The sequence below is a fragment of the Hippichthys cyanospilos genome, chromosome 2 (assembly GCF_059441005.1).
Source record: "Hippichthys cyanospilos isolate Australia breed blue-spotted pipefish chromosome 2, RoL_Hcya_1.0, whole genome shotgun sequence".
Lineage (NCBI taxonomy): Eukaryota > Metazoa > Chordata > Actinopteri > Syngnathiformes > Syngnathidae > Hippichthys > Hippichthys cyanospilos.
This window is the reverse complement of record NC_142370.1, coordinates 3,298,919-3,325,370: the sequence shown is the minus strand read 5'-3', so window position 1 is coordinate 3,325,370 and position 26,452 is coordinate 3,298,919. Positions and strand designations below refer to the sequence as shown.

Sequence of the window (26,452 nt, the reverse complement as noted above, 5' to 3'; positions counted from 1 at the left end):
ATTTGATAGATTTGTCCTTGGTTTTTGTGTTATTTTCACAAATGCAAGTGATGTCACAGAGCTGTTTCGTTTATGGTTGAAGAGCAAAAATGGCAGAAAAAGAATGGTGGAAATGGTGCCAATAAGAAACATATGTGACTAACCTGTGTATTCGTGCCACATCAGTGCCATCTGAAAGACTATTCTCGACTGCTGGGGACATCAACACAGTCAAGGGCATGCTTGAAATTAAAAAAAAATGTGGACATGCGATTTTTTTCTTGTGAATAGAATGTTTAATGTGTGCTCATAGATGTCAAAGATGTGTGGCTTCTGAAAAAGAATAAATAGAATTTGTACAGTTTTTTACAAACATTGCCTAATATATGGCATTACGTATCACAATATGCCTTTGCTATATCGTAATAGAGTGATCCCTCGTTTATCGCGGGGGTTACGTTCCAAAAATAGCACCCGCAAAGTGAAATCCGTGAAGTAGTCAGCTTTATTTTTTGTTATTTTACAATGCAATATACAATATATTTGAAAGCCCAAAATGTATTTAAAACAATCATTGTAATATAGTAATACTGTACAAGGTTGGAAACATTGTCACTCACGTATTTCAATTTATTTAATTTATGACAAAAGAAATCCTGGTAAAAGTCAGATTTCCAAAGCTGTGCATTTCTCCGTTGCTGTCTGTGTGCCTACATTAGTGTGTGCGTTTGCTCTCGGCACGCCAACAAATCGCGTGATCGGCTCCCGGAGACCAAGGTGTCAATCAATGTGCTTACTAGCACGTTCTTAACGTGCGCGCACTCAGGCGGTTACTGGAGAGACACAGGAGAGACGAAAGCGAGCTTTTGAATCCTCTTGCCTTTTGTAATAAATTGAGAAGTGAAAAACCAATACAGTACAGCATCAATATTTTATTTCTAGACAACAGTAAAGCCCCTGAGCACATCAGGATTCAGAGCACAATGCACTGTAAAAAATATCCACACTGTAAAAAAACTCCGTGAAGCAGCGAAGCCGTGAAAGATGAACCACGACGGAGTATATCACAATACTTTTAAGACACAATACTACTATTACTTGCACTAATAGGTAGGGATGTTGGTGTGAATGCTACTCTATGTCCTGTGATTGTCCTCATGAGTTGACATCTTCCTTTCTTTCATGCGCAGTCCAAGGTGGTGGGCCCCAGAGGAGATGACAGCCCCGCTAATTCTACTACCCCCACTCAGGAGAATCTGCCTTTCTGAACAACTCCAACTCACTTGAGACTTGCCACCACCTCATTTTGCAGGGACGTTGCTGAAAGACTCCACCAAAACCACAAGCATTTTTGCACCCTCCCTTCTGTATCTCTGCCATGCAGCCAACCAACCGCCTTTGATCCCGCCAAACTTCGACACTTGGAGTCCATTCTTGTCAGTGTTGAACGCATGCCCACATCGCAAAGCGGGACCGTCCTGGCTCGCAATTAGCCTGGTTGGTGTGCGTCTCCTCAGCTCAAACTCACCAACAATGCACTTGGGTGAACTCTTTTGATAAACACTTGTTTCTCTGCTTTACTACATCTTCTTACAAGGCTGCACGCCTGTATTCTGCATGGAGGAAAGACGAAAAGGGGCAAGTCACACACACATACACATGCGTGGGCATGACTCGCTGATATGTATGTTTCGTTCTGGACCTATGTCGCACTCCTCTCTGCAAATGACCGTGACACACTGTAACTGCTATATATGCGCAGGGGAGCAATGAGTCGAGCTGCGATTCTGCTGTCTGTTTTATTGGCAACATAAAAGAATTAAAATGTGAAAAACAGCCATCGGAATATTACAATTCTAAAAAATGTCAAGCCAACATTAAAGGTTGCATTCGTTTACTTTCAAACTGTATTGCACATTTTGTTTCCTTTGTTAAAAATGCCAAACTTAGCCAACCCGTGCTGCGTTTCTTGTCCATTCATTTTTTTTGTCACATTTTATTTCCACACAGTTGATGGAAAACTGAGTGTTGCTGTGTGTTTTTCAAGAGTGCAACGTCTACGCTAGACTTGGATTCGATGCTTGTAGTTGTGACATTGGATCACATTGGAAGCATATGGTAAAGGAGTTCTGGTTTTGTTGTTTATGAGTTATCAATAAAGCATTCCTTTAAATCAGTACGTGGCTTGCTCAATTCAAACTATCAATTAAACTTCTACATACAGTATAAAGGCTTTGTGATTGAATACTGTTGCAGTGTATTTTTCAAAACTACAGTGCATCTAGGAAGTATTCACAGCGTTTCACTTTTTCCATATTCTGTTATGTTACAACCTCATTCGTGCGAAATGATGTATTTTGGGGGGAGGGAAATGTTTGAACAGATGTGCAGCTAAATTTATTTTAAGAAGTTATTTATTTCCCAAACAGCAGAGGTGGGCCCTTCATCAGCAACTAACAGACTGTCCCTTGCCGACTGATGCCCTGTTTTGCCGACGGACCGACGATGATAATGCTAAAAAAAAATGTCGGAACGGTAATTTTCTTATGTTATAATCATCAGGATAGACAATTCGTCAGATGTCCATCGCGCACCTTTTTTCTTACTGAAATATAATTCAACTGACTTGGATGGTTATCTGCTATTCTGCTGCATCTTTATAGTTCAAACTGCAATCAGCCTGCAGTCACGCATGTTATACTTCTATTACTGTGTTGTGTTTCAATTGCAGTGTAGCTGGAGAACCACAGTCATGGTGTTAACTTAAGCGGCGTGGCTCGGTGGTAGAGTGGTCGTCTCCTAGCCGAGAGGCTGCGGGTTCGATCCCCTGACCATCAAGACCATGTTCAAGTGTCTTTGAGCAAGAGACTGAACCCCCAGTTGCTCCTGATGCTGCGTCATCAGTAGGTAAATGACTAGTTAGTGTCAAGCGCTTTGAGTACCCGAGGCAGAAAAGCACTATATAAGTGAAAGTCCATTTAACATTTCAAGTCCATAACTTTAAGTCTGAATAATGGAACAGAAAAAAATAATTGATATGAGTGCAGACAGAGGTAGACCAGCATCTGACCAGGGAAAAAAAACGGACCAGGATTGGTGGCGAACGCTTGGGAAAAAATACACCGATGGTCTGATGGACCGACAATAACAATTTTTGTATGGCTTGAAAAAAAATGACGAATCACTGATGATGGAATGGGGGCGGGGCTCTGACAAATGTCAAAAATGTAAGTTGCCCACCTCTGCCACACAACCATACTTCCATGCATTGGATGAGGCAATTCTAAAATATAGGCTAAGTAGTTGATATTAATCACTTTAAATACCTAATGCATCTTTTTTGTTGTAAAAAATAAATAAATTTAGATCCCTTTTTTTTTTTTTTTTTTTTTTCAAAAAATGCACTTATGGAAAAAATTTGGGGGAAATAGCTGTAAAGAGAAGTATCCTACAAAAGCAACATCGATTCATATGACACTTCCATTTCAATTTTCGCAGACATGTTCAGATTATTTATTGACTATATTTCAAAAATATTTTAAACCGAGATTGAAATATAACACAAGAAAACATACACATCTATGGAGGGCCAAAATTGCCAAAATTCAATAAATAAACGCAACAATAAATAATTAAAGTGTCAATAAATAATTAAATGTTTATTTGATTAAAGGTGTCAATTAAATGTTTCATTGATTAAATAAAACATTTGATTGTTTATTGACACCGTTAATAATACATTCATTTAATTAATGACACAGTTAATGGCACGTTTAATTAATGAAAATAAAATTGAGAGCCACTGAGCAAACACAAGCTGCAACAGGTATCTGCAGTCAACTGACATTCCCCTCAAGATATTGTAGTTATTGTAAGTAAGAATACGGCCGATATAAAAAACGTACATTTGTGCATTAAAAGTCACCTTATGTGTTTGACAGATCAATCTACCTCGAATGGTGTTGAATTAAAAAAAAAAAATCCAATTTTTAAGCAACCGTTTATAGGACCCACCTTCATTTTTGGGGAAAGTGTGTCTTATATTTGGGGAATTACGGTAGCAAGATGACACCCGCCTGTAACGATGTTTTGAACGATGTTCACATGATCCCAAACACGTGATCAACGCAACTCGCAGTGCTTATGAGGGGCTGTCGATTTGGAGCCAATGGCGCCTCATGTACGGGTAACAGCGCCAGCTGCGCTCGGGCGCCATCCCCACATGGACCTGAAGGCGCAACGCCAATGCCAGCTCGTGTGCGTTAGGCTTTTGATACTACGCGATGCATTTGATGATATCTACGCTCCATGATGAAATACCGAGCATCGTTGTCGAGTGAGCACCTTTGGTTCTTCTCGTGCGCTGCGCTTTAAATGAAGCGGCTCACACAAGACCATGCCTTCTGCAGAAGCATCAGGAATGCCACCAGGTAGAAGAGCACGATGACAGCCTGCAGAAGAGTATAAAGGAGGAGAACAAGTCAGTGGAAGGACCCCTTGAATAACGTGAAACATATTCGAAACAAAGGACTAAGCTTGATGGAGCATTATTTTTTAGAGATGGGCACTTTGTAAGTACTGGCGGACTGTCCGTACAAACTGCGTCAACTTGCAGCGAACGTGACATTAGACACGTAAGTGTACCACCAAGCAGTGGAGAAATATATTCAGATGAGTGAATAGGGTTAACTGAACTTTGGTTCAGTTCACTACTTGTCATTCACAGCTATATAACACAGCTGACTTCAACTCTTTCAGTGCCAGGGATGAGAAGTTTTGTCATGTCAAATAGTTGAGTGCCAGTGACATGAATATTTTTGAATGGATACTGTAGATAGATGACACTTGGAATCATTCTTAATAATATGCCAATTGAACACTGTTGTAATGTAGTTATATACATATGCAAACTGTTATTTTGTTTTTGTTCATGTTTTATCAAAGGGAAGGACTGTTGAGATGTTTCAGAGGCTACTAAAAAAATCCAAACTTTTTCAAACAGTGATTACTGAAGAACGGAATAAGGTAGAATCTTACTTTTCTAGGTAAAGAACAGAATCCAATCTTTCATATGGTCCCATCAAAGTCTTCATAGTCATACTATACAATGATCAGCATTGAAAAATGTGGCAAAATGCTCGAAATCGGTTGGCACTCAAAGGGTTGCCTTTTCAGGAGACGTTTGGCACTGAGATTTACTTGTAGTTGGCCTCTGTCTTAGTCCCGGTTTCAGGTTTCTTAATGATAGGAGCATTCAGGTATACGTTTCAAATAACCAATGAATGCAGACCAATCTGCATTCTTTCTCTGATTGGCTCTTGCAAGAGGCAAGATAGAAGTTTTTTTAATTCCCTAATTAAACTTTTTTTTTTGGAAATTCAATCACAGCAATACTTGTTTAACTTGTAGTGTGACAGATGAAATCAAGACAAATTTAGACAAATGTTCACAAAATTAATAATAATAATCAATCATAATAATCATAATCACAGTCATAATAATACAGTGGATCCCCGGGTTACAGCATCCCTGGCTTACGTTTTTTTCTTGTTGCGATATGGAAAGTTTTTTCACCCGCTCTTTAAGGTATTTTCCCCGCTTTGCGACAAAAACAACTTTCATGACCCTGGGGGGTTGGCTGTATTTGTGTTGTTTTGTCTCCATCTGCAGGCGTTATTAGGTAATTACACTTATGTTCTGTTGCCGTCAATGCCTCCTGCTATTGGTCGGCCTCACTGGTTTCAAAATGGCGGAACGGTAACGCTTTGTTCTATCGTGAGTGGTTACAAACCGTATTTCTAGAGCATTTTACTGCTTAATTCAAACTTGAATGGGTTAGCTACGGGCCATTGTATTAAACATGATGTATTATAGCCTAGAGTTAAGTGATAAGTTTTTGTTGCTGACATGGGTCTATTGATGTTTAAATGCTCCGGAAAATAGCCTGTGTTGTACACGATTAAGGTGATGCAATGCCCAGTATTGCGTATGTGTGCTTCTGAGGGGTATTTTTTCAAGTAGGACATCACTGAAGGAATGTGTGAAACGCGCGGACCGCCACGGATTAAACATGATGGTGTATTATAGTCTAGAGTTAAACTACTCAGATGGCTATGTTTTCGAGTTACACTTATATTACTGTTGTGTTTCAATTGCAGTGTAACTGTAGAACCACAGACATGGTGTTAAATCTAATAACTATAACAGAAAAAAGATTTAATAAGAGTGCAGACAGAAGTAAACCAGTACACAAATGACGGACCAGAAAAAAAAGTCAAATGTTGTCCTCTAGCGGTGGCAGAAGGTTGGGCTAAAATACACTGATGGACGACGATTACAATTTTGTCTGGCTTGAAAAAAATGACGGACCGACGACGGAAAGAGGACGAGGCTCTGAGAATTGACAAATGTCAGACCAGCAAATAAATGTAAGTTGCCCATCTCTAATTTTTCAACCATCAATTTCATTAAGTAGCATGCTAATATGCATTTACCCAGCGCTTGCTGGTTACTGATAATATGAGCATAAAGCACCTGCAGTTTTATCCACTAAGAAAGTGAATGCATTGCAGCGTGCAACATTTTCATTACTTATTTGCGCCTCATAATGAATACTGATCATGGCTGCGACCTCATTGTTTTTTGTGCGGTCCACATTTGTACATGCATGTATGGAATTTTGCTCAACACATTCATTGTACAGGCAGGAACACAACAAAAGTAAACTGCAAAGTTTATTATTAAGTAATGACATTTTTGCTATTTCGTTTTTTAGATAGTTTTGTGTTACATTGCTCTATTAGCTTTTTAGATACCGTATTTTTGGACTACAAACCGCAACTTTTTCCTCATGTTTTGAGCCCTGCGGTTTATAGTCCAGTACAGTTTATGGGTGTATTTTTTTTTTGTTTTATTTTGTTTTTGCTAGCCACCAGCAAGCAAGTACACAGTATATATGATTTCATTTATGTATACATGATTGTATATGAATTATGTAGAATGTGTTAATGTTCACTAAAATAAACTATCAAACAAAGGGAGACAAAAAAAGATGGTATTGAAGGATTGATTTTGAACTGCTATTTGACGAACAAATATCCATCCATCCATTTTCTATAAATATGTTGGGACTAAACATGCAGACATGTTCAGTCTGTAATAGAGAGGATGTTGCTGTTGGCAGACAATTACAAAAATATTGAATAACTAATATATATATATATATATATATATATATATATATATATATATATATATATATATATATATATATATATATATATATATATATATATATATATATATATATATAAGATTTGATGTTATTACCCGCGGCTTATAGTCCAGTGTGGTTTATCCGTGACAAAAAAAAAACGAACAAACAAACAAAAAAATATATATATACAGTGGGCCCCCGGTTTACGAACTCCCTCTTATACGAACATTTCATCTTACACACTTACGAACAATTAATCTAACATGCTGGTCAATGTGTCCATGCTATATTTTTTCTGCTTTGCTGCGTCAACAAAATCAACTGTTCCCGCATGTCATAGTAACACTGATATGCTATTGCTCTTACAATGTCACAGTCACTGTCTCAGTCACGGTGTCAGTCACGGAGATGCCGATACGCTATTGGTCAATTAAGTTCACAGTCCCGGTCTCAGTCACGGAGATACGAATATGCTATTGGCCGGCGTCACGTCAATCGCAGAAATGCCGATATGCTATTGGCCGAACGCCTTTATCGAGCTTGATGGCACAGCTGGTCGGGATGGAAGGAAGGAGAGAAAAGGAGTGAAAAACGGAAGGAAGGAATGTTATGAAGACTTTGCAAACTTTATCTGTATCAGCATTTTAGAGACCAGTGGTGCCAGAGCCAAGTGCAAGCAATCTCCATCAGTGCGGAGCATTGGACAGATCAATACGTTCCCTCATGAACCTGTGCATCGAGCCAATTGTTCAACATTTATGTCAAGTTATTTCATTATTCTCATTTTGCCTCGTTATTCTCCCTCTTCAGATTGTTTTTGCATGCTTCTTGCTTGCCTACCCACCCTTTGTCCTGCAAAACAATTGGATACCCCTCCCTGACCTAAACTCCTCACTTCAGACCGTTGCCACCAAGTGTTGATGAAGATAGAGCTTTATTGTCACTACACCTGCACAAGTACAAAGCTACATGTACAAAGCAACAAAATTCACTTAATAGACTCGAAATCCCGAGAAACATTTAAAGACAATGACCAACAGGGGAGGACAGAACGGAAAGGCCTATTGCTATTGGCTGTGAAGGACCCAAGATCTTAGATGAGAAAGAAAAACACATGGGACAGGGGAGCAAGAAAATATGAGACTCAGAGCATGTCCTCAATGGAGGCCATAGTATAAGCCTGAAAACACACACACACACACACACACACACACACACATACACACACGCCACAAAAACATACATGACTACAAATCTTGAGACATACATGTAAGAGATTGGGGAGGGGGTTCTCAAAGCCATGGATTGTCATATCAGTTCCAGCAACCTGGGGGGAACTTTTCCCCATTCTCATCCTGAGGGTGATAACAAAGGTTTTAGAAACAGGTCGACACAGTGTGGTGGAGTTTTTAGCAACCTGCTCTCAGTGAGGCTTCAATTAGCCGAATTAGCATTCAGTTCTTCAAGGTGAGATGCCAAGTTCTCCACAACGACAATAGTTTTGAACGAGTACTCCAAAACCGCATCCAATGGTAATTGAGCTCGCTCGTGCATGAGTCTGAGCGTTGCTCGCTAATCTGACACCTCCCATGATCAAAAGCTTGTTCTCCAATCCTACACTCATCTGGAGGATTTTTCAATAAATCAGGAATCTATCAACTCCAAGAAGGAGAATGCCTGCTCTCAAGATTCCAATAATATACAGTAGATGCCCTCCACATTCTCTATGGACAAGATTGATAGACACACCATCTTTCACTACTCCAGGAATCTATGGTGAATCCAGTGGCAAATGTCTCAAAGAGGAAGCAAGGCTCCCTGCCTGCTCTTCTCAATGAGAAATTTCTATCAATTGCGTCAAGAGCCTGGGTGACCAATTCCGAGGTTAAATTTCGAAGGAAAAATACAGCAGGAGTTGGGACAGAGGACACCACATGTGACGAAATGTGGCCAATATTGATATACAAGAGCAGAAGCTGACACTGTCTACCAGATATGTTTAGACCAGCATGATGATGGCCAAGGTAAGTGATGTCCTTTACCATTTTACGAAAACAAAGTTTACACTTGGTACAATGTTCACTCGTTTTTGGGCAGCGACCTCTAATCCCAGTGAGCAGGTTAAAATCCAGTACCTCATTGTCTATCTCTGGGTTTCTGCTTTGTCTCGGGCTACGGCAGAATACAGTAGAAGAGACGGTCTCCAGTTTGCACCTAGCCCATTTCCTCGTTCACGGAAGAATTAAAGATATTTGATCTCCCAGTCTGTGGGTTCATTGCTAAGTGTGCCATGTCAACAGAAAGAAGAGTGGTTCACCTGTGGGCAAGGACAAACTAGTACGTCTTCTAATAACTTTCTTCATCCCACGGTAAGTTCTGTGCTACATCTTGGTGCAATGCCAAACAAGTAATCACAGCCTAGTGCAGCAGATAGGCATTGACTAGTTTTGCTATTCACACACATTACCTCCTGAACTTTCAATGGACAACTACTCTGACATACATCAGGAGACTGTGCCAATTTCTTTTGTGTGAGGTAACCCTCAAGAGTTAATCCGTTTCTCTGTGTTTTGTAGTATACAAGATTCATTACTATTTGGTTCACCTTGGTTACAGGTTCATAATTAATATTGAAGGGGATTTTTTTCAGGTATGATGAAGATTATTAGGGATGATTATGGAAAATAATAGGGGAGCGAGTCACCAGTTGTGAAGTCAGCCTTATGTCATCTGGTAGGTGTGATCAGGAAATAGAGCATTTTCGAGTTAGGGGACAGATGAGGCTAAAAGCCAGCAGCTAGCTCTCCAGTTAGCCACCTGAGGCTAATAGTCTTACCAGCAGCAGTGAGCCAAGTGTGAGTCCATGAGCTGAATGCCATAAGTAGACACAAAGAGTCAACCATCCAGCTAAAAATCTCGTGATCATCCAATGCTTGGCAGAACAAGATGGAATAGAATTTCAAGGGGTTCTTGTTTTGTTTTATTCAGAGTATTAAAAGCTCTGAATAGAAAGCTGTCCTTGAGTCTGTTTGCCCGGCTTTTTTGAGCCAAGAATTACTGACCAGAGGACAACAGTTTGAAGGCACAAATTGTATCTCTGACAAACTTTCTCACTCTCCTAAGATACCGTAGCAAGAGCTAGCAATGATGTCCAGGAAGGGGAAAAAGCATCCAGTGAATTTGTGGGCATAGTTGATAACACTCTGCGCCCCTTTCCTGCTGTGCATATCACGTACCACGTCATAATATATGTTAAGCAGCTCTTCTTTGGTAGAAGGTCACCACTGCTACCTTTACAACTTGTACAACACTGATGTACTTACTGTACACTGAATAAAACTAATCAGATGAAATTTACAATGAGGGCCCACTCTACCTTACTGTCAATGTTTCAGAACCACCTCTGGATGGTTCTAAAAAGCGGCTCCCTTGTCACCCCTTTCCCCCGGAAAATGGAGATGCGGTGTGGAGCTAACAGAAAAGCATAAGGAACTAACCTCACCCCCACCCCAGATAAACTGTTTTGAAGATATACAGAACCATAAAAGCAGCATAATAAGAGAATGCAGATATGGTGAGAATGTACAGTACCTGTTGTGTATTTATTTGAGCGGGCATGGCTTCCTGAGAAGCAGCATGTTCCTTTGTTAGTCCTTCTGCCTCCTCTTTCATCAGAAGCTTCTGTGCCACAAAACCTGTTTCGTGGATGGAGGCTTTTGAAAGTATTAATGGTGGTTCTGAGTGGCAAAGAGGAGCTTCTGTAGACACATCTTCAGTTACTGCAGATTCTGGGGTATCTGCATTTTGCGTTGGTGCTGTAGAATCTTCAACTAGACAAAGGAAAAAACATGTGTTGGTTGGGCAGGTAAAAGTTTATTGTCCCATCATGTAATCATCAAAAAAACATTTAATTGTAACATACGTGTGATGAAGTCAATGGAAGCTACGGCCCACTCCTGCTGGCTGAAGTTGTACCTGTATTGTCTCATTTTGGCCTCGTTTGGTCTAACGGTCTCAGCCACACTGAAATTGGCAGCAGCTTTGACGCTGGAGAACAATTTTGGGGAGGGTTATCAGAACTTACTGAAAAGTGTTTCCAATCAGGAAAATCATGCAGATTTTGATTGACACCATTGATCAGTCTGACCACTCACTTTGTAATCAATTCTTTGGAGTTCTGTAGGATGGGGACAGAAGCAGAGCTGGTTAAATCATTTCACACATGTAGGACAGCTAAGATGTTAAAATGTGATAGTTTGACAGAAGAGGAACAGTTTATTCACCAAGTTTTAAAATAGCTCTAGTGTTCCAGAAAGGTTTTCCTGATTTGTGAATTGTTTCAATTCATAAATGCTATATAATAAACAAAAATGTAAAGAATATAAACTGTATAAACCCCATTTATCAGCAATTGTGTTTTATGAGACATGATTTGCACAGAGATACAGTATACATAGAGAACACACTTGTGTGTTTTACTCAACTACCTCATAAGATAGTTGAGGGTGATGTCTTAAGGTGGTGTCATGGGCAAAGCATGAAACAAAAGCCAGTTTGTTAATCTCTGATCGTATTGGAAGAATGATTTTATTATATTTACATTTTATTATTATTTAGTACAGTGTAAACAGTATTTTCATTCAGTTACCGGTACCTGTATGTGAGTAATATATGTTTGTGAATTAATTGTGTTTGTATACATTGCTTTATATTTGATCTTGTTTTGATTTATTTTATTTTGAGAACATGCCGTAATTTTGCATTGTGTTGATTACGGACAATTTGCTTTCTGTTCTATATAAATATTTGATCCTGGTTCGCTCAATACATTCACATGCGCGCGAGAGAGCGCGAGGATAGCCATGTCGTCAATGTTAATATATTAACAGCTTCCTTATGCAAAACATTTGCATATGGAACCACATGTGAATCACGGTTACTGTTTTATATCTGAGTGGCTCAAACAAGAAATGTAACTCAAGGGGAGAGTTTGAGCTGACCTGAACAAATCCCGCCATGTCGGGATCCTCCATAGCACACACTGCTTTCTCCAGGAGCATCCTATTTGCCTCCAACCTGTCTTGATAGCAACGTGCCATCAACTGGGCATGACATGTTTTCTCTTCCTCCTCATACCTGATTCTCTCCGTCATGGCCTTTGCGACGACAACACATAGAGGAACTCTCACGTTTAGTCACAAAGAAATGAAGGAAGAAAAAAAAGGAAGGAAGCCCTGGTGTAAAACTCACAAGAAGTCTTTCTTCCAGAATCGAGAACATTCGCCTGAACTTGTCAGACACGTTTTGTTTGTGACTTTCACTGCATTCCTGCGCAAAAAATACAATTGCATTTTCTTTATAAAATTAATACAGCGCCCTTTACCCTTTTCGTGTGAAACCTAAGGAAATAATTTGTTCCTGAACTCATTTCATAACGTGAATTTTTCGTAAGTAGAGACGCTTTTTCAATGTAAATAGCCGAATCCGTTCATAGCCCCCAAATACATGCTCTTATACCCTTTAAATGAATAATATTAACTCTTTCAGTGCCATGGATGTCATGATCTGCCACGTCTCCCCCTTGTGGGGCTTTGTTTTATATCAGGACAGGCCTAAGCCAGCAAGGGGTGGAACCACCACCGGCTGCGCACCTGTATCCCATCACCTATTTAGCACAGCCGGATCAGGGCGTCGGCGTCGGATTATTCTCTGAACTTCCGTTGCGTCTGCGTCCCTTGCTTTTCGAGTTTTTCCCGAGTTTGTTCTTGTCGTATTTATTAGTTCGTCTCCCGGTAGTCTCCCTCAATTGTTACTTTGCTTCGTGAGTATTTTCCGAGCTTTCTTTTGTCGTTTCTTTTTCCCCCCTCGAGCCCATTTTTCGAGCGCCTTATTTTGTAACTTGTTTTTGACTCAATTTTCGACGTCGCCATCCTGTTGGTTCCACCCCTGCCGGGTTTTGATTTTATTTATTCTCTATTCCCGTTCGTATGTTACGTGCTCCTTTTGTTATTAAATTTCCTCATTTGTTACTTTGTGTTCACTCTCTGTTGGGTCCATACACGCCCGTTATCCCCAGAGCCGCAAAGCGTCACAATGGATGAGAATTCTCATCTTTTAAAATAGTAAAATTCTTGTTAAATACGTTTTTTTACGGAAGGTAAATTATACCCTTGACTAGTGCTACTCTAATATTAAGCCAGTTGACCAATGTAGTGATAACTGTGACCATTGGACGGCAGTGTTTTCACACTTACAACACATGTATTACAATAAGTAAGAAAAAACAATCTTTCATATGATACCACCCATGTTCACATTGAAATGAAAAAGATTAGTGAAAATGCTGAATATGAAAGGCACTCTTTTCTGATAACACTCGGCACTGAAAGAGTTGAAAAAATAAAAATGCAACATGAACTGTAACAAGCAAATTAGAATGTCATGAGTGCATAATAACTGTGGAATACAAAATACATCATTTTTGGACTAATAGAAAAAAAAAAACATTCCTAAACCATCCATCAAATTAATTGCAGCAATTGACAATATGAAGCAAGTTTTTTTTTCCATCATCGTCGGTCCGTTATTTTTTCAAACCATACGAAATTGTAATTGTCGGTCCGTCAGTCCGTTGTTGTATTTTTGCCAAACTTTCCACCACCACTAGAGGGCATTTGACTTTTTTTTTTTTTCTGGCACTTCAAATGTCAGGCGCTGGTCTACCGCTGTCTGCACTCTTACTGATTCTTTCATCTGTTTTATTATTTACACCTAAGGTTAACACCATGTCTGTGGTTCTGCAGTTACACTGCAATTGAAACATAACACAGTAGTATAAGTGTAATATGAAAGCAAAGGCAGGTGAGGGGTTTAACCCGAGGCTATAATACACCATCATGTTTAATACAGGTAATGAGAATGCAATTAACAATTATGTCCACTGGATGACATAATCATGCTTTAAATGACACTCAACCCAACTATAGAAGACTGTTTCATTAACATTTGACTACATTTGTCTACATTTCATCTGTCAGAAACAAAGTATTGCTGAGATTGATTTTACTAAAAAACATAGTATAAAAATCTATCTTGCATTTCCTGGACAATAGCCAATCAAAGAAAGAATGCAAACCAGGACTAAGAAAGCCATCAACTACAAATATATATCCGGTAACATATTTCTCCACTGCTTGGTGGTGCTGTTGTCACATTGACCACAGGCTGAATGAAGTTTATATTATAGGTATGTAGCAATAATGTGGAAAATGATCTAGTCAGTTGAATTATATTTCAGAAAGCATAAAGGGCGATGCAACATTTTTAATGTGCCATTATTTTTAGCATACCCCTCATTTGTCAGTCAGCAACAGACGTCAGTCTGTGCTGACAAGGAGCCCAACTCTGACAACAACAACGCGGGTATGTGGAACTACCTCGATTTTCCTGCACTTCTCTTCAAGCTCGTCTATCAGAGCGCCAACTGTCTGGTTGATCTCCACCATGGAAGCCACAGCTTGTCTCAGCTCCTCCTGTCAAATCGATAATGAGTGATATTAATAATTTCACAATGTCTGAAGAAGTACACCCACTTGGGATTTCATTGAGCACACCACAGTGCCGCCCAAGATGTGGATGAAGAGGAAGTGGTTGAGCTCTAACAAAAACTGAACTTTTTTTCTACTTTTATGTTAGAAATAAGGTTTAATAAAGGGCACTTCTTTTCGGGGGGACTTGAGGCTCAAAATGAACAAAAATGTACACAATTTACATTGATTAAGTCAATCCAATAACTGAATTAGAAATGCTGTTCATTTCAATACAAAATGTTAATGAGATTCAAATAATTTCTTATCAATGCAAACCTTTTCATATGCTAACATATACCAATGGGAAATACGTGACACAAACAAAAATGCTAACGAGTTAGCACTTTATAATATGCTGAAGATAAAACCTAACATTAGTTAGCATGTTGTCTACATTTACAGGTTGTTTTGGGCTCATCATAAATGAAAACATTTTTACAAAGAAAGTACAACTTACAGACACTCGTGGGCCAGGTTTCACAGAGAGACAGACGACAGTGACTCCTTCCTCATTACAAATTGTAATATCAACAGCCACCAGAGGCAGCGTCAAAAATCAAATATCAAACCAAACAAAACACACAAATTAACTGTTAACCCCTGAGTGTCCGGGGATTTTTCACTTCGTTTAACCTTATCACCCAACTTGGGCAGATTTGAAAGGGTCATAACATCATCAAATACAAATATATATTTACTTTCTACCCCTCAGAATGTTCAGCATATATATTTTTTTGTAGTAACTATGCTGTATATTTATATATTTATGAAATTGAAATATTGAAATTTATTATTTCATATATATTATTATTTATTTCATATATATTTATTATATCATTGGACCCCTGTGTTACAGCGTCCCTGGCTTATGTTTTTTTCATGTTGCGATGTGGAATACTGAGTTTTTTCATCCCCTCTTCATGGCATTTTACCGGTTTTGCGACAAAAACAACTGTCATGACCCTAGGGCAGGGGTCGGCAAAAAAAATATTGAAAGAGCCACATTGGACCAAAAAAACAACAAACAAATTTGTCTGGAGCCGCAAAAAAATTAAAAGCCTTATGATGAAGGCATGAACACATGTTGTATGTATCTATATTAGCTATATTAGCTTACTATCAAAATGATTAAGTTAACTGCAAATACATAATGAGGCATCATGATTTAATGTTTATTTTTCCAGCAGTGCATCCTGCCAAAAATGACGGACCGCATGACTACTCTGTTGTGCGATGCCGCCTCAAGTTTAACTTCATTACAATTTTAATAAATTATGTTTCATTGCTTTGAAGAAATTAAATAAAGCAAATGTTTGAAGTTTTTATTTACGAAGATTTGAAAATACAGCAAAATGGAACGTAACATGCCCCTTATCTGGACAATAGAGTGCAATAAAACGCAGCCTGCATTTATAAAAATAAAACATCAGCCACATACCTGCATAAACGCACAGTCTGTTCAATATCGATCACATCACACATTTCAGGCAATTTAATATGCTGGCGCTGAATTATTGTCCTTGATTTGTTGATCGGTGATGTTGCCTGCCATTTTAATCGTTCTTTCCTTCACTGTCTTGGCGGAGAGAGGCGTGTCTGTTTTTTTTTTTGTATTATCCCGGTTTTGTTTATGAAGTCTGTAAAGAGGTGTTCTGATATGTTGATGAATGACTCCATGTAGTCACCATCTGCGAACGGTTTGCCACATTTTATTATCTCCCGGGTTGCATTGAAAATTGCAGCAGTCGTGCAGTTTGGAGATGCAATCCACTTCTTAAATATATTTTTGCACTCCTCTAATTTCTGCAGAAGTAATGCAATCGCACTTTTTCTCTCACCCCCAACTGGGTTGGCTGCAAATGTAGAACAACTTCCCTGAAAATGTCGTTCCACACTGCTCTTTTTTTTATTTGACAACTTCTCGCTACAGAGCAAACATTTGGGTAGTACTTCCTCATTGACAATGAATGCATATAATTCGGTCCAAGAAATGCTGAATCCTCTGTTCTCCTCAGCTATTTTTCTCTTTCCCGCCCTGCTGATAGAAATGCGTGTCGCAGGGTATGACAGAGACGTTGAAATGTAATATTTATTCTACACATTTTTACAGCATTGGAAAACGTTCAGAATGTTTTTGTCATGTTTGTTCCCCGACAGAAACCATAAGAAAACGAAAAAAATATTTCTCTCCCCCATCTTTTTCCATTTTCAAACATTTTTGAAAAAGCTCCAGGGAGACGCATGTGGCTCGAGAGCCGCGGGTTGACGACCCCTGCCCTAGAGGGTTGGCTGAATTTGCGTTGTTTTGCCTTCATCTGCTGGCGTTTTTAGGTAATTGCACTTATTTACTATTTCCGTCAAACTGCTTCTTTGCAACGAGTCACTATGATGCTGGTCTGCTATTGGTCGCCGTCTCCTCAAGGAGATGCTGGTCTGCTATTGGTTGGCCTCACTCATTTCAAAATGGTGGAACGGTAAAGTTTTTTCTGATTGTGAGTGGTTACAAAACCGTATTTATAGTGCATTTTACTGCTTAATTCAAACGTGAATGGGTTAGCCATGGGTCCCAAGATTGCTAGTGATGTTAAAGAGAGAAGTAAGAAGATGATTTATATGGAAACCAAGCTGGAGATAATCAAGAAATATGAAGCTAACCTAGCCTAGGCTACCCTTATTAGGGAATATGGGCATAACAAATGGCACCCCAATGTAAATAAATCCTTTCTATATTTTTTTATTTATGATATTTTATGATTGTATACATGTACGTTATATATACGTAGCACTTACTATACTATTTCGGTACCTATTGTTAATATGTATGTACAATTTTGATGTTTTTACCTGGGGTTCTAAACACATTAGCTATTTAACATAGGTTTGGATTGCCCGCCATACGGTGAATTTGCCTTACGAGCCGAACTGCGGAACGGATTAATCTTGTAACACGGGGGCCCATTGTATCATAATTAGAGTATTATGATTTTTGAAGACTTTTGCATTACGGGAGTCCAGGCTAAACCAATCATCGAAGTCAATAAAAGGCTTGCAACTGTCATAAGGTGGCCGCTAGGGCCACTCAGTGGTTTTGGGGTGTCAACAAAAACATTTCTATTGCGCCCTGTTTGCGAATTGTCATTGAAAGGATCGATGCAAAAATCAGGGGAAAATACATGGTTTTCAACTTGTCCAAAATTGACAATACTTGTTATGGTATTTCATTTATTGAATGGCAATAAATGAGCCCGACATGGGCTAAATTTGACACGGATAGGGAGTACCTCTCGGCCTCCCGTTTGCAAGCATTTAGAAGAGATGACAGCATGGTATATTGAAAGTCATCATATTTTGAGGATGAACTAAATCTGTTCCAAAACAGCATTATTATGGGTGCGGCCCAGTACCAGTTGATCCATGGACCTGTACTGGGCTGCAGACGGGTAGTTGGGGACCACTGAACTAATGAATAAATAGATGAAAAGGGGTGAATGAATGGATCAGTCCAATTGTATTCATCCATAAAAATTAAACTCATCACTGAACAGATAAAACATACAAAATGTAACAAATAGAAATTCTGGCCCTCCTTACTTAAAGGGACAGTGTGTAAGATTTAGACCCGTTTTTCATTAAAAAGGAATCATTTAAATGATTTTGAATTTCAAAAACTTGCAAATAAATGTGTTCTTAATGACCAACAGTATGTTTAAAATATAATCATAGGTCTAGTTATCATTAAATTATATTACATGGGGGGGGGCACTTCTCCAGAGGCGGCCGTCTTTGTTATAGCTACGGACAATGGTAAATGCAGCACCTGCAGCACCTCCTGCTGTCCGGAATGAAAAACGGTTTAAATCTTACACACTATCCCTTTAACACACACAAAGATAGACATTCCCACAAGCAGACCCACAGACACATACGTACATACATATGCATACATACAACCAGATTTATGAAAAAAACAGTGACCTTCTTGTGCTGCATGGCGTCTGTAAGAGGTTGCACCTGGCAGGACCGGTGTTCTCCAAAGACCTTACAAAGGGAGCAAGTGGCCAGCTGACAGGTGATGCAGTAGATGTTGACTTTCTCATTCAAGTGTTGGGAGCAAGTCACCAGCGCAGCGGGTGAAGGTGTGAGGTTGGGGGGGCTGCAGAGGAAGTCAGGCCTCAGTCAAAAACTAATTTATGTATCGCATGGATTTTTTTTTTCCACCTGTCGCATATGCAGACTTCTTGTTGGTAGATGTCGATTATGTTCTCTGCCAAAAGATTGCGCTGCAGGCTGAAGACACCATGGTGGTCCAGAATCACCTCATAGTGACACAATGGACAGTGGAAGCGTCCGCCGCTCACTGTCATAGTGATCTGAGCCTGTAATAAGGAGGGCTGGAAACAATGGGCCTCATCCACCAATAGATCCAAATCAGAATCATCCTTATTATCCAAGTAATACGAAAGTACGAAATTAATTCATTCAGGAAGTAATTTTGTAACATGAATCTTTCATAAGTAAATAGCCTAATCTGTTCCAAGCCCCCAAAATGTTCCTAAACCCTTTAAATTAATATTAATAAATTATTAGTGTGTCAATAATGATAACAGATACAAATTAAAATGACATTAGTGCATAATGATCAAAATATATCATGTAAAAAAAAAAAAAAAAACTCCCAAAGCCTTTAAATTATTCATACTGATTGTAGCAGCTGACAATATGATTGTGGTTTACTTGTTTGCTGTAAGAAGGTGCTTGTGAGCTGGTGATGAGTGCAAAGCGTGGCAGCTTTTTAGGATGTTTAATTTGTACCTTTATATTTTACATTTCTAGTGATCCAGGAATCATTTACTCATCCACAGGAGCAATAATATTTATTTTTTGGATTCTTTTGAGCATGAAATTTTGCTTAAGTGTAGTTTGGGTTCATGTGAAGCGCTTCCTGCGTGATGCCATTGCTAAAGTGCTAACGACGTGCTAAGAACGTTAGTAGTTAGCACGTATGGATGCGCAAGATGTCTTGTAAGTGAGAGTCCGATAGCCGTGTCCTCACACAGCTCTTATTTAAGATCATAACCGAGAATATCCTCTCACTCAAATACGTCGAACCGAACAAGCTTAGCGTTTTCTTCCCAAATGCTTGAATCTCTCAGAAACTTGTCCTTATCCAGCTGTCAGTAAAATTTGTCGATGCACACGCAGGTAACAGCGCTGCTGCCCAATGTATTAATTCTCCGTGTGGGCCAGACGTTATTGATTTTATGACGGAGGCTGGGGGCGGATGGAAATTGACCACGGGCCGCATTTCGTCCCCGGGCCGGACTTTGGATATGTCTGATGTACAGTGTTACAATAGCTCATGTCAATTTGATGTTTGTTAGTTCTATGGTGTAAATTGTTGGTCGAAATTATGTGTGCCAACAATGTCGCCTTTTGTATGGTGAATTTTTTCTCGTATCTTGAGACAATATTCTTCCACCGTGGCATTTTGTAAGCGGCATTTTTTTGTAACGAGAGGCATTAGTAAGTAAAAGTACCACTGTATGTAAAAACACACCCAACAGTAGTTTACAAAGGGCAGAAGTGGGCAACTTAGATTTATTTTGCTGGTCCGACATTTGTCAGAGCCTTGCCCCCTTTCCGTCATCATCGGCCGTCATTTTTGTCTGACGAAATTGTAACCGTCACTCAGTCGGTCCGTTGGTGTATTTTGCCCAACTTTATGCCACCACTAGAAGGCGACGTTTGACAAGTTTTTTTCTAGTCTGTCATTTGTCAGGCAATGGTTTACTTCAGCCTGTGCTCACACTCTTTTTTTTGTTTGTTTTGTTTTTGTACTTACACTTAACGCTAACACCAGGTCTGTGGTTCTTACGCTGGAATTGAAACATGAATATAAGTGTAACACGAAAACAAAGGCAGCTAAGAGGTTTAACCCATGGCTATAATATACCATCATTTTTAATGCAGGGCATCCTGGAAATGGTGGATGTTAGTTCTCATTTATAACTGCCTGCCCTACAATTATAGAAGACGATTTCTATAAAATTTGTCTAAATGTCTTTTGTCATATACACAACAAGTGAAAAAGTATTGCTGGGGTTGAATTTACTTAAAATCATCTTTAATTAGGGAAATAAAAAACTACTATCTTCTATCTGATTTTCCTGGCCAAGAGCCAATCAGCGAAAAGATACAGCCCAAAAGATAGAGCCGAAAAGATAGCCCACTACAACCCTACCAAACATGACAATTGAATATGAATGACATAAAATGACAAAAACATATTAACTCACCAAAATGGCTGTCCCCAAGTTATTTCAGTACAAAATCCATTCTTCTTTTTTCCCTCAGAAAGACTTTTATGACTTGCTTGTAGAGTTTGTCTTTATGTTTCATTTCCAAGAATAAAACCTTTTGTATTGACATGGACGCCAATGCTGAAAGTCGCGTCGCTCTTCTTCAGTCATTGTCGGTTTAAAAAAAAAAAAGTGTCCGCGAATCTGGCTTCGATGTATGCTAATGCTAACATTAGCTTGTTGAGCAACATGTTTTATTTTTCTTTTTTTCCCTTTTTAAAAAAAAAAAAAAACTTTATTTTACTACTTCAACCGTTAAACATGGTGTATCAATATAGCACCGCTTTCCTGCAGTGACCGTCCAGTTACGTCACGTTCTACGTGAGGTTTCTTGAAGTCGTTTTTATGGGTCGATTGCCTATTGCAGCTGTCTAACAAAAATATGGGTCCGTACCTAATATGTCATTGCCAACTGCACAGAAGCCTTCTATTTGCAAGCTAATGCACAGTGCCTCTGGGCTCAGGCAAACATGAAGTCTGCCATGAAGTCTGCCTGGCGACACGTTATCTGAATTCTAATTGACTAAATACTCTACACTAAAACTGCAGCACCTGGGAGGAGTGTAACCATATCGATATACTGTAATATAACATGAAAAGAACAAAATATGGAGAATTTATATTATATATATATATATATATATATATATATATATATATATATATATATATATATATATATATATATATATATATATATATATATATATATATATATATATATATAAAATAAAGTTAAAATGAAATTGACTTTTATTATATTTAATGTCAGGTTATATTCAGCTAGCAGAGAAGGCCTTGCTGGCCCTGAAGGCCCACCACTGCTTGAAATGCATCCCAGAGTGCTCTTATCAGCAAAAAACCTGAAACCGAGACCGCGACAGGGAGCAACTACAAATAAATCTCTGGTAAAATCATCTGTGTTATAGCTGTAAATGACAAAGAAATTGAAACAAGCCAGTTTGTTCGCTCAAATGAACATGTTTCTCCACTGCTTGGTGGTACTAAAAAGTGACTGTTATCACATTGACTGCAGGCTGATTGCACTATAAAGACGTAGAAATATAGCAAATTCATCAAAGTCAGTTGAATTATATTTCAGTAAGCAGAAAGGAACGTGGCGGGCTGACGGGCATCTGGTGTAATGTCTATGCTGACAAATACAATAATGGATGAAAATTGTAATTTCAACATTTGAAATTCTCCTTCTTTTGTTTTTAATTTTAGCATTCCCGTCATTCACCGGTCCGTCTTCGAAACAGGTTTCTAAACCATGCGAGGGGAACAGATGCTCTGAAGATAGACAACATATTCCCAGGATGGTTGTCATGAAAATGTGCACAAGCTAGCTTCGCTATTTACCTTGCTTTAGGACAAGTTCAGCAGGAAGTGAACGTTTTAGGTCATGAGCTGGCTACATCTCCAAGACAAGGAACTAAACAGGAAAAAGGGGACTGACCTGGTAGAGCTCATTGGCACATTTTCTACACAGGTTGTGCTGGCACGGCAGGATAACGATGGGCTTGTGGAGGACTTCTAGGCAGATGGGACACATCAGCTGCTTCTCCAGCATGGCAAGCCCCAATTCCCATTCGGCACCACCAAAGCCACCATCTCCGCTCCTCTGGAGTTTACTCACAGACATGACATCTGTTCTGACCTTCCTGCTGATGTCATGATAATTTGTATCACTTCTTTTTGCACTAACATGGCAATCAACTATGCTCATGATCTACATTTTGATCACTGATGATGGTGACCGTTCGAACCTGGAATAAAACTTTTGTGCTTGCAATACAACCAATTAAACTAAAATCCTCCGACAAATAGGAGAGCATAGCGGTGAGATTTGTCAGCCACCACTCCCTCTGGAAAAGCTTTCTTTGGCCAGAATTTATCAGCATATTGTTGCTGGAGGTACAACCGGGTTTTGTCTCGTCTCTGTACCGTAAATCCTCACTGGTTGGGACCGGTTACTTCTTTCCTAGTGAGCGCGCTGACTGAGTGACTACAGTAGCTGGCAGTGTTGGGAGTAATGCATTACATAAGTAATGTCATTACTGCAATGCATTACTTTTTGCTGTAACGTGATAGTGTAATGCATTACACACAGAAAAATAGTACTATTTTACTTGGTACAAAGGAGAGTAACGCAATGCATTTTTAACCTGGAAGTGGTGTTTTTTTTCCCCCAAATTCGCCAAGAACACAGCAAGATGGAAGGAAAAAAGTCTGGGGCAAAATGCTTACTTCCTATTATTCGTATCTGTTACAGCAGAGACGAGTGTGACAAGTTGAATATGAAAAATACGTACACAAGACGGCCTTCCCCCCTTTACTTTCAGTTCATCAGAGATAAGGGCAAGAAAACATAATTGTTAGGTGCACTTTGTGCGTGACACCAAAAGAGCATAATGAACTACATTTAGAATGGCAAATCCATTTTTCCAGTGATGTTAGTGAAAGTAATACAAAAGTAATGGAATAGTAGTGTAAATCCTTATGTTTCAAATACAGTAAAACTGTACTGTATTGTAATGTAACAAATTACTTTGAAAGGACAGTAATAAGTAATTAATAATGCATTACAGTTTTGAAGTAACTTGCCCGACAATGATAATAAGGGCTGTGTCCATGCGCCATGCTTAGTCTGGTCCCTCATCTAGGTCCTGATTGCTATGAGTGACACTACCAGGGGTATGAAACCCTAGACATCTTAGCTCAAAGGTTCATCAGAACATGCAAACCCCACCACCATGGCTGTACTTTATGTATTTGTATTTTTGTAGTTGATGAAGGTGGGCCGGATTCATCTTTTCATAAATGCTACATAAAACAAATATGTGTTTATAATTTCCGTATTAATATTATTAGTACAGTGGTTCTCAAATGCTGGTACAGGTACCCCTGGGGGTACTTGAAGGAACTCCGGGGATATTTGAGATTTTAAATAAAACAAACAAACATGCAAAAATCCTTTAAAAATAATTATTGAGTTAAATGAATTAAATGTTTCTGGAAAATATAAGTTCATAAAACAAATGTTATGTTCAGTAGGTTATTTAATTTTGTTATTTTTAAATACCAGGGGACGGATCATAAGCGCACCATCAGCTTTTTTTTTTTTTTTTTTTTTTAAAAAAGGCTTTTAGGTGCGCCTTTCCTAATGCGGAAAATACTGTACTGTAAATGAATGTAATAAAATACAGTATATAAATTAAAACATGTAAAATGTAGAAAACTATTGATGAGAGGTGAGTGTGGATGAGAGGTTTTTGTACTTCTTTTGTACTTTGTAAGCTGTGCTGTGATATTCATTGATGGTCTTTTTTTTTTTTTGCTTTCTATTTTGTTTTGAAATTTTTTAGTTTATATTTTCACTAGATGAACGAATGAGTCGATCACTCAATAAGAATCCGAAACCATTGGTATTAGCAATACCTCCTGCTTCCCTAAAAAGTGCAAGATACAGTAAAAGGGAAAATGTATAAGATTTAGACCGTTTTTCATGAATAATGATTGTATATTTCAAAAACTTGCAAATGAATGTCTTCTTAAAGACCAACATTATGTTTTAAACATAATCATAGATCTAGTTATCGTTAAATTATCTTACATTAGGGGTGGCACTTCTCCGGAGGCGGCCATGTTTGTTATAACTTCGGACAATCGGTAAATGCAGCACATGCAGCACCTCCTGCTGTCCGCAATGAAAAACGGTCTAAATCTTACACTATCACTTTAAGCATTAGGAAAAAAGCAATTAAAAACAAAGCTAGTACTTTGAGATATTGATAAACATTTTCCTCCTTTTTTTCACATTAAATATTCTTATGATCGATTAAAAATTCAAATAAGTCAATTTGACTGGCAACATAACAGGAGAGTGAACATAAAATACGTAAGCAAAACATAAGAAAGGCATGTAGAATAGCATGTGTTGACATACCTTTTGTTTCACAAACCGATCCCAACACAGTGCTATTCCTGCAGCGCGTATGTGTTAAGGCGTAAAAGGTTCACGGTTATGTGTTAAAAATTAAAAAAATAAAAATAAAAAATAAAAAAAATGGAATCGGTGGTCCCTCTTTTCCTGGGGGACATTATGATCTGCAGCTCCTGTGACAGAGCTAAATCTGACACAGACACACATGCGCAAACCATATGTGGCAGCGACAGATTAACACTAAAAGGCAGTGCTCTCCAGTTGTGCACACACTCAATGGACACAAACAAGCACAACCACTCTTGTGGACTTGCCATTCAGTGTTGGGCAAGTTACTACATACTTCAAAGCTATAATGCGTTATCTATTACTTATTACTGCTGTTATCCGTGCCCGTTCATCTGGTGGCCGTAGATACCAGATACGGGGGAAACTTCATTTCCAGGGCCGGAGTTGCCCGTCCGGGTAAATAGCCCTCGCAGGACGGCTCGAACGGTACAGACGGCAACGGGGAGGCAGCGGCGGTCTCAACCGTCACTTTTATTTTAGTAAATACAACAGAGAGCTGCACAGCACTTACACAGATGTTTTTATACGTTAACGCGGTTTTATTTCAGACACAGAACTCTTCATGCGCATGCGTCGTCTTTTCTTCACATTCTTCTTCTCTCTCGCGTGATCAACCACTCTCTCTCCGCAACACTGCCATTTTAAAGTAATTGGTTACGTTACAAGATTACATACAGTACAGTATATGGAGTGGAATGCATTACACTGCTACTGCATTACTTTTATATTACTCCCACCAACATAACTGCAACTATGGACTTGCCATTCAAAATATAGCTCATTTTGCTCCTTACACATTGGAAGGTTGGTTTGAGCCTAAAAACAGGACAAATAATTTATTCTGTATTGTAAACCTTTAAAGGCTTACACTATATCTTGCGTGCGTGCGTGTGTGTACGTGTGTGTGTGTGCGTGTTTGTCCGTGCGTGTGTTTGTGTTATTGTATACACAGTCCCAGCAAGAGGATGGGAGAATATAATTTGACTGCGGGGGAAACCCACTCCGACCACCAAATTCTGCAAAATGCGTGCCAAAACGCGTGTCAAGTATAAACCAAGCTAGACTTTTGCTGCAGCCTTGTTTTCATTAATACTCATCCATGATTCATCCATTATCTTAACTATCGGTTATGCTGAGGATCACAGTAATTGTCTATTACATACCTTTGTCAAGTTATTAAAGAAGTTACTTTCAGGGCTCTCGTTTGCCTGCGCATATTTTTTAGAGTAGCGGTGTAGAGGTGTTGGTAAACATTTCTTTCACACGAGGCAAATCGCAGCCTGCAGGAGGAGCT

General features: G+C 39.0%; 2 protein-coding genes across 17 annotated transcripts in view; one reads left to right on the top strand and one right to left on the bottom strand.

Annotated features, from left to right (window-relative positions):
• Positions 1-2,156, top strand: part of LOC148426887 (tumor protein D54-like) — a 25,493-nt gene extending 23,337 nt beyond the window's left edge. For all 10 annotated transcript variants that reach the window (XM_088440680.1, XM_088440656.1, XM_088440689.1 and 7 more), the window contains one exon: positions 1,170-2,156. In XM_088440680.1, the coding sequence (XP_088296806.1) occupies positions 1,170-1,247 (78 nt within the window). In that variant the 3' untranslated portion in view covers positions 1,248-2,156. The remainder of the gene's footprint in view (positions 1-1,169) is intronic.
• On the bottom strand, positions 892-26,452 carry LOC148426886 (tripartite motif-containing protein 54-like). Of its 7 annotated transcripts, none has more exons than XM_088440571.1 (12): positions 26,322-26,452; positions 22,603-22,807; positions 19,003-19,175; positions 18,760-18,937; positions 14,632-14,727; positions 12,446-12,523; positions 12,196-12,351; positions 11,350-11,372; positions 11,118-11,242; positions 10,787-11,025; positions 4,324-4,430; positions 892-1,592 (listed from the first exon to the last, which is right to left on the bottom strand). In XM_088440571.1, the coding sequence occupies exons 2-11, from the start codon at positions 22,786-22,788 to the stop codon at positions 4,350-4,352; spliced, it is 1,335 nt and encodes a 444-aa protein (XP_088296697.1). In that variant the 5' UTR covers positions 22,789-22,807; positions 26,322-26,452; the 3' UTR covers positions 892-1,592; positions 4,324-4,349. The 7 variants fall into 7 exon arrangements, with proteins under 7 accessions (XP_088296697.1, XP_088296683.1, XP_088296689.1 ...); XM_088440557.1 differs by lacking the exon at positions 26,322-26,452 and adding an exon at positions 25,093-25,399 and having other exon boundaries at positions 22,603-22,810; XM_088440563.1 differs by lacking the exon at positions 26,322-26,452 and adding an exon at positions 25,093-25,399.

Excerpts from the sequence above, each read along its gene's own strand:
- LOC148426886 (XM_088440540.1), bottom strand. Across the intron at positions 11,373-12,195 it reads ACATGGCGGGATTTGTTCAG|AACTCCAAAGAATTGATTAC; the intron begins GTCAGCTCAAAC and ends CCCATCCTACAG. Across the intron at positions 11,243-11,349 it reads TCCAAAGAATTGATTACAAA|CGTCAAAGCTGCTGCCAATT; the intron begins GTGAGTGGTCAG and ends ATTGTTCTCCAG.